Source organism: Cucurbita moschata, unplaced genomic scaffold (assembly GCF_002738365.1).
Source record: "Cucurbita moschata cultivar Rifu unplaced genomic scaffold, Cmos_1.0 Cmo_Scf00005, whole genome shotgun sequence".
Taxonomy (NCBI): Eukaryota; Viridiplantae; Streptophyta; class Magnoliopsida; order Cucurbitales; family Cucurbitaceae; genus Cucurbita; species Cucurbita moschata.
Genome location: NW_019268521.1, coordinates 5,050,423 through 5,059,855, shown reverse-complemented (window position 1 = coordinate 5,059,855; position 9,433 = coordinate 5,050,423). Strand labels below are relative to the sequence as shown.

At 38.3% G+C, this 9,433-nt stretch overlaps 1 protein-coding gene across 3 annotated transcripts; it reads left to right on the top strand.

Annotated features, from left to right (window-relative positions):
• Nucleotides 1-1,501: 1,501 nt before the first annotated feature.
• On the top strand, nucleotides 1,502-6,464 carry LOC111442686 (homeobox protein knotted-1-like 3). Of its 3 annotated transcripts, none has more exons than XM_023080154.1 (6): nucleotides 1,502-2,412; nucleotides 3,427-3,547; nucleotides 4,304-4,497; nucleotides 4,572-4,703; nucleotides 5,745-5,881; nucleotides 5,967-6,464. In XM_023080154.1, the coding sequence occupies exons 1-6, from the start codon at nucleotides 1,627-1,629 to the stop codon at nucleotides 6,004-6,006; spliced, it is 1,410 nt and encodes a 469-aa protein (XP_022935922.1). In that variant the 5' UTR covers nucleotides 1,502-1,626; the 3' UTR covers nucleotides 6,007-6,464. The 3 variants fall into 3 exon arrangements, with proteins under 3 accessions (XP_022935922.1, XP_022935923.1, XP_022935925.1); XM_023080155.1 differs by having other exon boundaries at nucleotides 1,503-2,412; nucleotides 5,970-6,464; XM_023080157.1 differs by having other exon boundaries at nucleotides 1,504-2,412; nucleotides 5,978-6,464.
• The last annotated feature ends 2,969 nt before the right edge of the window (nucleotides 6,465-9,433 follow it).

Below are 9,433 nucleotides of genomic sequence, written 5' to 3'. Positions count from 1 at the left end.
CACCCATTTGGAAAAAAAAGCAAACCAATATTCCAATTTTTTAAAAATAAATAAATAAATAATTAATCCGTAGGTGGCTGTTGGGTATCTTCAAAACACGTAGCGCACACGATTATTTTACAACTAATAAATCCAACCCAAAAATCTTCCCTTTTTTTCAACCACTTTATTTATTTATTTATTTATTTTTATTTTTAGTATAATTAAAATAATAATATAAAAAATATTATTTTAATCAACGACCAGATGTTGCAGTGAGAAGCCGGGGAGGGTATTGTTTTATTTATTTATTTATTGTATTTTTAAAAAAGGTGACCGAAAGGAACAGTATGTCACGCGCTTTTCTCCGTGGCCGTTCGGTTTTCTTCTCCTGTCTGAGCTAACATAACGATTTGTACCGCGGAACTGCGACATGTACCACGCGCGAGTGTCCGTCTGCTACGCGCGATAAATTCTCGATCCTCTCCGTTGAATTCAAGCGTTTTGTGCAACGTTGACGATTTTCCACCGTTGGATTCCCTTCCATTACACGTGATTCCTATTGGTCCACGTCAACAGTTTTGTTTAAATTAATGTCTTTTTTTTATTGATTTAATATTTTCAAGTCAATGGCCGTGAATTGCGATAATCCCGAAGAATAATGGCTCGGATTCAGTTATTTCTCGGTTAATATTTTTCGTCTCACAATTAAAAAAAAAAAAATAATAACTAATTATTTATTTATAGATATAAAAATAATTGCATATTTGATTAAAAAAAAAAACAAATTTTAATCCCATCATCAAATAATATCTTTTAATTTTATAAATTAATATTAGCAATAGAATTTAATCTTAAATTTTTAGACGGAAAGTAGGACATAAAATAGTGTGATCGTGACGTAGAACAAAATTTTGAATCCATGCACCGATCTGTCTATGTGAGACTGTCCCTCGACCCGTAAGTCCTGACTCAAGGTTAGTATTCTAGGTCTTCCAGAGTGGTATCTCGCTAATGGCTCGAGCACCCTAAAAAGGGCATAGTGTGATTGCGACGTAGAACAAATTTTTAAATCCCTGCACCGATCTGTCTATGTGAGACTGTCCCTCGACCCATAGGTCCTGACTCAAGATTAGCATTCTAGCTTTTTCAGAGTGGTATCTCGCTAATGGCTCGTGCACCTTAGAAAGGGCCTAGTGTGATCGTAACGTAGAACAAAATTTTGAATCCCTGCACCGAGCTGTCTATGTGAGACTGTCCCTCGACCCATAAGTCCGGACTCAAAGTTAGCATTCTATCTCTTCCAGAGTGATGTTTTTTATCTAAAATTCTTAAAAAAAAAAAAAAAAAATTATATTTATGATTAGTTTTGAAATATTTATAAAAGGGAAAATTAATTTTAAAAAATATATATGGGGAAGTAATTATAATATTATAAGATAGGGTGTGATTTTGGCTAATAATTTTGTGAACAAGAAATTGTAGCTTCTCTCTCTTAAAGAACTCCGTCGGAATTTTTTGTTGGTCTAAAAATTGAGTCCTATAATGGTTATAGTAGAAGACTAGAAGTAGAACCTCATAATCATATCATCTTCTTTCTCTCTCTATCTTCCTTTCTCTCTCTTCTGTCCATCTCTGTGGGCTTCCATGGCGTATCACAATCACCTCTCACAGGACCTTCCCCTCCACTTTTCTGACCACCAACAACACCACCAAAATCAGCCTCTCTCTGATACCTCTCTGCGTACCATTCTGCCGGACCAGCTTGCCGGCGGTCACTCCTCGCCGGACCCCAAGTCCCACCATCATCATCACCATCATCCGCTGCAGACAGCGCCGAATTGGCTCAACAACGCACTGCTTCGCAACCAAAACCCCCATTCTCACTACTCTACCGACACCGTCACCACAGCCGCCGCCGCCGCAGCCGCCAATACCAATTTCCTCAACCTTCACACCACTGCATCGGATTCCACCGTCTCTCACTCCTCAAACCAATGGCTCTCCCGTCCGATCCTCCACCGCAACCATAGCGATGTCATCGACGATGTCACCGCCTCCGCCGGTGATGCTATGATCGGTGCCGCTACCGCCGCGCTCTCTCACGATTCCGGTGAGATGAAGAACGACGCTAATAGCGGCGATGGAATGAACAAGAGCGAGGGTATGGTGATGGAACCTAGCGCCGGTGGAGAGGGGGTTTTGAATTGGCATAATGCTCGTTATAAAGCCGAGATTCTCACTCATCCTCTTTACGAGCAGCTTCTCTCCGCTCATGTCGCTTGCCTTCGCATCGCAACACCCGTCGATCAATTACCGAGGATCGACGCCCAGCTCGCTCAATCTCAGAATGTCGTCGCTAAATACTCCGCTTTAACCCACACCGCTCCACCGCCCATGGTTGGCGATGACAAAGAGCTCGATCAATTCATGGTATATTCCTCCATAATCCTTCCAATTTCTTCTTCTTTTTACCATATTTCCAAATCTGTTCCTATTGGATTTGCTATTTAGGGAGCTGAAATTTCATTGCTATTGCTGTCAATCTATATGAATGCTTTCCTTTTCTCCCATCATCCAATGGTTTTCTTTCCTTTCTTTTTCCCAGAAATTGTTCAATCTTTCTGGCTTGCTTCAGTTAATTGGGTAATGAAATGCTATGTGTTTGTAGGTAATTTGAGTTGGGTATTGGATATTGAGTACTTCCTTGTTTCTTAAATAAATGTCTTCATCATTTCACTTGTGGGTAGACATTTTATGTATTCGCTTGCAAATTTGAGTACTGCCATAATTAGTAAGCCAAGATATGGTAATAATAAATAAACTAGAATCTGCGTTTAATTGTGCTTCCAGGCTTTTTAGTTTTTACAACGTATGGACAAATTTTCAAGACAATTATATATATATATATATATATATATATATATATATATATCTTTATGTCGGTTGTCAGTTGGTCTATTTTCTTTCAGTCGTACAGTCCTGCTGTTTGGGTCGAGAAAATTTATGTTGTTTGCAGTGCAGCTGAGAAAAGGCTGCCCTGTCTGGTTTCTGGACTCTGTTGGAATGAAACAGTCGCCATAGATTTTGTCTTTCAATCTGTTCTCATATACTGATATTGATTTATTGACATTTATTTGGACATTTAAATGGCTGAGAATTGGGACAAAGGGTACTGTAGATGTGATGTAAGCTTAAATGGTTCTTATTTTGTTTTCAACCATATTAAAGCCATTTTCTGAGTTGTTCTTGTTTATGGATGAAATTTCAAAGTTTTGTTATGGTTTTGAAGCTTTTAAAAGCGTTTTAAATACATAAAAAGTCATACTAAAGGAATAATTTTACCTGGAATTCTGCTGCGAAGTTTGCTGTACACTCTGCATCCCTCTTTTTTTCTTTTGATTTTTCTTTCTAAATCTTGGTGTGTTCTATGTGGTCGTGTTGCAGACGCATTATGTTCTTTTGCTTTGTTCTTTCAAAGAACAGCTCCAACAACATGTTCGTGTCCATGCAATGGAAGCTGTAATGGCTTGCTGGGACATTGAGCAGTCCCTTCAAAGCTTAACAGGTACTGTTGTAGCCTTGTGTGCTGATCTTTCTGACCCAATTGTGTTCTGTTGTTATATTCGTGGAACTTTAGCTTTAGCCAATTATAGCCAAGTTTTAGAGAATTTGCCTTGTCAAATACTTTGAGTGCACCACTCGTTTTTTATATTTGAAAATTAAAGTGTTCTTCAACTGAAGAGTGAACCAGTTGTGATTTGATCAAATGTTTCCTTCCTCGAATGAACTGGCCTTGACCTGTAGATCTATAGATGTAGTGGCTGGTGAACCGCTTTTTCTTCTTCCATAACTAGGCTTGGAACCCGGTCCACTCTCCCTTCTGTGCCCCTTGACCAAACTCCCCCAAACTTTGTGGCGCGAAACTGTCTCAAGGTCATGAGATGAGATTGTGCTTCTTTTCTTTCCGGGCCTGGGAAAGCTCTGGCAACAACAAAAAGGAAGGGCCCAATAGCTCATTAGTGAGAGGAAGGCAAACGTGTCAAGTCAATTGGGAGAACCAAGGAGCATAGTCCTTTGCTTGTCCAGACCGATATTTTGTAATGTAAAACTAGTCTAAAGTCGATTTCGGTTTTATTTTTAAAATTCGGCTAAAATTTTAAATTTTTGAAAAAATGAAAACTATAGTTAAGAAATTACGAGAAAACGAGCATGATCTTACCAAACTAGTTATTAAATGGAGATCGTATTTTCCATTTTTCTTTGAAGTTGGGTAGCAAGTGATCATATTAAGAACAACGTTGTATCCTTTTTGCTATACCAGGAGTTTCGCCCGGTGAAGGTACGGGAGCAACGATGTCGGACGACGAAGACGACCAAGTCGACAGCGATGCAAATTTATTTGATGGGAGTTTAGAGGGTCCAGACACTATGGGATTTGGCCCTCTTATTCCCACAGAAAGTGAGAGGTCCTTGATGGAGAGGGTCAGGCAAGAGCTGAAGCATGAGCTAAAATCGGTAATGGATGTAACATTTGCAGTGTTTTTTGTTTTATAATGGACATGTTCTGTCACTGAAGCTTTTTCCGACAGGGTTACAAGGAGAAAATTGTGGATATAAGGGAAGAAATTCTGAGAAAGAGGAGAGCTGGAAAACTCCCCGGTGACACCACCTCTGTCCTCAAACAATGGTGGCAATCACATTCAAAGTGGCCTTATCCTACGGTATGTTGGGGGTTTTGGCCTAATGCTATTGCTTAAAAGTCATTCTCAATTATTCACTCGTTTGATATCTACCGGACCCTTGAGTCAGCTTTCCCATCCGTTGGAGATCCCACGTCGATCGAAGAGGGAAACGAAGCGTTCCTTATATGAATGTGGAAACCTCTTCACATGCGTTTTAAAAACCTTAAGTGAAAGCTCCAACCATGACAATATCAAATCTCTCACTAGCAAAAGAATTTTAAAAATCTTGAAGGGAAGCTCGAAAGGGAATGCCGAAAGAGGACAATATCAAACCTCTCACTAGCAGACCCGTTTTAAAAACTTTGAGCAGAAGCTCGAAAAGGAAAGTCCAAAGAGGACAATATCAAACCTCTCCCTAGCAAACCCGCTTTAAAAACCTTTAGGGGAAGCTCGAAAGGGAAAACCCAAAGAGGACAATATCAAACTTTCCCGGAATGCCAAAGAAGACAATATCAAATCTCTACCTAGTAGGCCCGTTTTAAAAATCTTGAGGGGAAGCCCAAAAGAGAAAGCCCAAAGATACAATATCAGACCTCTGCCTAGTAGGCCCGTTTTAAAAATCTTGAGGGGAAGCCCAAAAGAGAGAGCCCAAAGATACAATATCAAACCTCTCACTAGCATATCCATTTTAAAAAAACCGAGAGAAGCCCAAAAGAGAAAGCCTAAAGAGAACAATATCAAACCTCTCCTTAGCAAACTCGTTTTAAAAATCTTGAGCGGAAGTTCGAAAGGGAAAGCCAAAGAGGACAATATTAAATCTCTCATTATCAGATGAGTTTTAAAAACCTTAAAAGGAAGTCCAAAAAAGAAAGCCGAGGACAATATCTACTAATAGTAGACTTGGACTGTTACATAATTGCATCGATTGATCTTTTACTCTTTTTTTTCTTATGTCACGTTATCTTAAAACATTCCTTAGAGGATGATAATGTAACGCTATCTTAAACTTAATAATAATTTAAGACAAATTTCAAAGCTGGTCGAAACTTTAATCCTTTTTTGGATCATGATCATGATCAGGAGGAAGACAAGGCAAGGTTAGTGCAAGAAACTGGTCTGCAGCTGAAACAGATAAACAATTGGTTCATCAACCAAAGGAAGCGAAACTGGCACAACAATCCTTCAAGTTCTACCAACTTGAAAAGCAAACGCAAAAGGTATAATATAACATAAATTCCTTCAAAAACACTTGTCTGTCTGTTTGTGTGCTGATTTTCTTTATAGTTGACCTTAATTTGAAAGAAGTAATGCAGGTGAAAACAGCAGCGACCGTTTCAAATGACTTGTTTCCAACAAAATCATGTTCTCAACACTTTGCTGCAGCAGCATATAAACCCCATACTGATTATTTTACGAGCATTGAAGGTATTCATTTTAAGCTTGCAAAACCAACGTACGTAGTTATTGCTTTGACCAAAGAAGTTAGGGATGAGAAAACGGGACGGGGACGGGGACAGGGATGGAGGAATATATGCTGTGTCGCAGGGGCACACGTAAAGATCGAAAACGTGCTTTCGACTTAAAAATATGAAGAATGTGTTAAGGGTTTTTTATGATATGATTAGAAGTTGATATTAGGAGTATATTAGTGGAAATGAATTGGATACTCCATTGGAATGGAGTTGTGATTTTTGTTTAAGCTTCTTCATGTATGTGAATAAGATGGGTGTACAGTTTTAATAATCTGTGCATTGTTCCTTACAATATATAATACATCTCATTATAGCTCCCTTTTATATATATATTTATTATGATCCCCTTTTAATTTATTTGATTTAGTTGATGTCGAGTAGAAATATGAATAATTCCTTGCATGATATAATCATGTTGTGGCGTTCGTGGCGTTCGGGGAGAGGAGTGGGTGAGGTTGGGTCGAGTTTTTTTTAACCCTTTGACCCCTGGTTTGGTTCGAAGTTCATATTTTTCACTCCGTAGAGTGCCATATGAATAATCTCTGGCATAATATAATCAAATTAGGCAGAGGCGTTTGGGGAGAGGAGTAAGTGAAGTTGGGTTGAGTTTTTTAGCCTACCGACCCTTGGTGGTTTGGAGTTCATAATTTCACTCCATGGAGTGCGTAATCCCTTACAGGGGCGGGTGAGGTTGTGTCGAGTTTTTCTTAACCCACCCGACAATAGATGCACGTAACAATCTAAGTTCTAGCGAACAAATTTGAATTAAAGTTTATCGAAATCAAACGAGATGAGATAATCAGCAAACTTTGTTCATTTTCTTCTAATAGAATGAATAATTATCGAGCTTTAGATATTTATACATTTTGCTCGACAAGAACGCCATATCAAATTACCTTATACAGTTACAATCAATGGATAGAGACTCTGGAGAATCTCATTCCCGTCGCTTCAAAATCGCAAGAGATTTATACCAATCGCTACAACTCATTTTGCCGCCATAAATCTCTGAGAAGCCGGCGGCGACGGCGGCAATCTGGAAGCGAAATCCCTAATTGGATACTCATCATCGTCGCGAACCTGTTCGTCCTCGAAATTAAGGGCATAGCTCGAAGGATCGTAACGGAAATCAGTTGAGTGATGGTACCGTCGGCAACTCCTGCCGATCCTAGCAACGAGATTCCGGCAAAGTCCTCGGAGCTTGGGGAGCTCTGGCGCCATTGATTTGAGTGATTTTAGAGAGAGAGATGAGTGAGAACTGAGAAGTGATGATGCTGAGCGAGGGAAATGGAAGAGATATATATAGAGATTTGTGGGAAGAAGAAGAAGAATGAAAAGACGGATAAGACGGAAGAGCGCTTTGCGGCTGTTGGGCTGTCGAAAGTGGGTTAGGAAGGAGCGGGGAAAGCGTGTGACCTACGTGGCATCCCCTTATCAACATAAAATTTTGAAAATCATTCTATAATAAAATAAATAAATAAATAAAATTATTTATTAACTTTCAACATTCAAAAAATAAAAAATTAATTCCATACAAGCCCTTAGATGACTCATCGGTTGCGGGTTAATCCCCGTAAAAAAATGGTAACCTTTTTGTAATTTGTGATATAGCTCTATTCCGAGACTAAGGCCTTTTATTTTCTTTGACCAACGAATCCTTAACCAAGCAGTTTAATCTTCATCTACCTGAACACTCCTTTGTGCAGTATAATTATTTGTAAGTCTTTTTATTTTTTTTAATAATAAATTAAATTTAAAAACTTGAACCGATTTTTAAAAAATATTATAAAAAATAGACATCGAGATCAAACGAGAGCTATATAGTTATAACGCTCCAATAACCCGAGTTACGTGTCAATGGATACAGTCAACACAAGTCCCAATTCGGCATAGGCATAAGCATTGTCATTGGAAGCCTACAAATGCAATGCATCAATGCTTTAGAATTGGACCATTTTGGCCTTTTGACATTGAAGGAAGGTATTTGGAACTCTCTGCATAATTCACCAATCAGAGATTGACACGCGTCACCTTTTGTCTTTAAATAATTTTATATTTTTCCCTGTAGTGCACGTGACCAACCACCACCCGCCGACCATTTATGGTTCGAACTCCAAGTTCCGGTTCCCACTTGTATTAAATAAAGGATTTATAAAATTTATGTTTCCGAGTAAGTAAGGGACATATGAATGACCCGAGATTACAAGGGACATATGAATGAATCGAGATTACATTTGAATGAAAGTGATATTGGAGATAAGACGGTTAAAAATGATTTAAATTAGTTGAAGTTATTGCCTATATAAATGATGTGTATCTTACTACTTACGGTGGGCTTTGTTGGATGATGAAAGTCCCACATCCGCTAATTTAGGAAATGATCATGGATTTATAATCAAGTCGACAATATCATACCATTGTAGAGAGTCATGTTCATCTAACAGGCTTAACCATAGAAACTTCAAAGTTAAATGTGTTTTTATTTTAGCAATTTATTACATTAATGCTAAAATGACCGGCGTTAGTTTGTATGTAGAGTAGTATTCACTCTTAAAAGCAACAAGCAATTAACATGGTCAGGTTGTAGCAGAATATCAGCGAGGGCTATGTGGTGCCAAATTTGAATTCCAAACAGATAATATGTCTAGTCGCTGGAAATGTGAGTCCAAATTCTGATTTGATTCTTGAACATAGGGCGTTTAGCGTTACAGTAAAAATATCGAACAAAATCGTGACATGAAATGGTGTAGCGTTCTCCTCTCCAATCGATATAACATCTCACAATTCACCCTCTTGGGTGTGTAGTGTCCTCCGCTGGCACACTGTCCGGTGTCTAGCTCTAATACCATTTGTAACACCTCGAGGCCATCGCTGGTAGATATTGTCTGCTTTAACTTGTTACGTATGTCGTCAACTTTACGGTTTCAACACGCGTTCGCTAGTGAGAAAGTTTCACACCCTAATAAGAAAATACTTCATTTCCTTATTAAACTAACGTGTGATCTTAATTTTAGTTTTTTTTGGCATTAATATGAATAAATATCTTTAGGCAACTGTTAGTTGAGGCGTTCATAGGTGTGTACTCAAAACCGACTGTTGATATACAGTTTGTTAATAGTTCATTAATTAATCATAATAGTATTAAATAAATTAATGAATAAAAAAGGCAGCCTGTTAATACTCGAAAGGTTCATGAATCCAATTTAATACACTTGGAGTGTGACAAATACTCCCTTTTTTGAGCATTCAAATTTGATAAGGTAGATTTTTTATTTAAATTTCGTGGTTCAAATTTCA

Coding starts and splice junctions, on each gene's coding strand:
- LOC111442686 (XM_023080154.1), top strand. CDS start 1,627: ATGGCGTATCACAATCACCTCTCACAGGACCTTCCCCTCCACTTTTCT. Junction 4,498..4,571: donor TGAAGCATGAGCTAAAATCG/GTAATGGATGTA, acceptor TTTTTCCGACAG/GGTTACAAGGAGAAAATTGT. Junction 5,882..5,966: donor TTGAAAAGCAAACGCAAAAG/GTATAATATAAC, acceptor TTAATTTGAAAG/AAGTAATGCAGGTGAAAACA.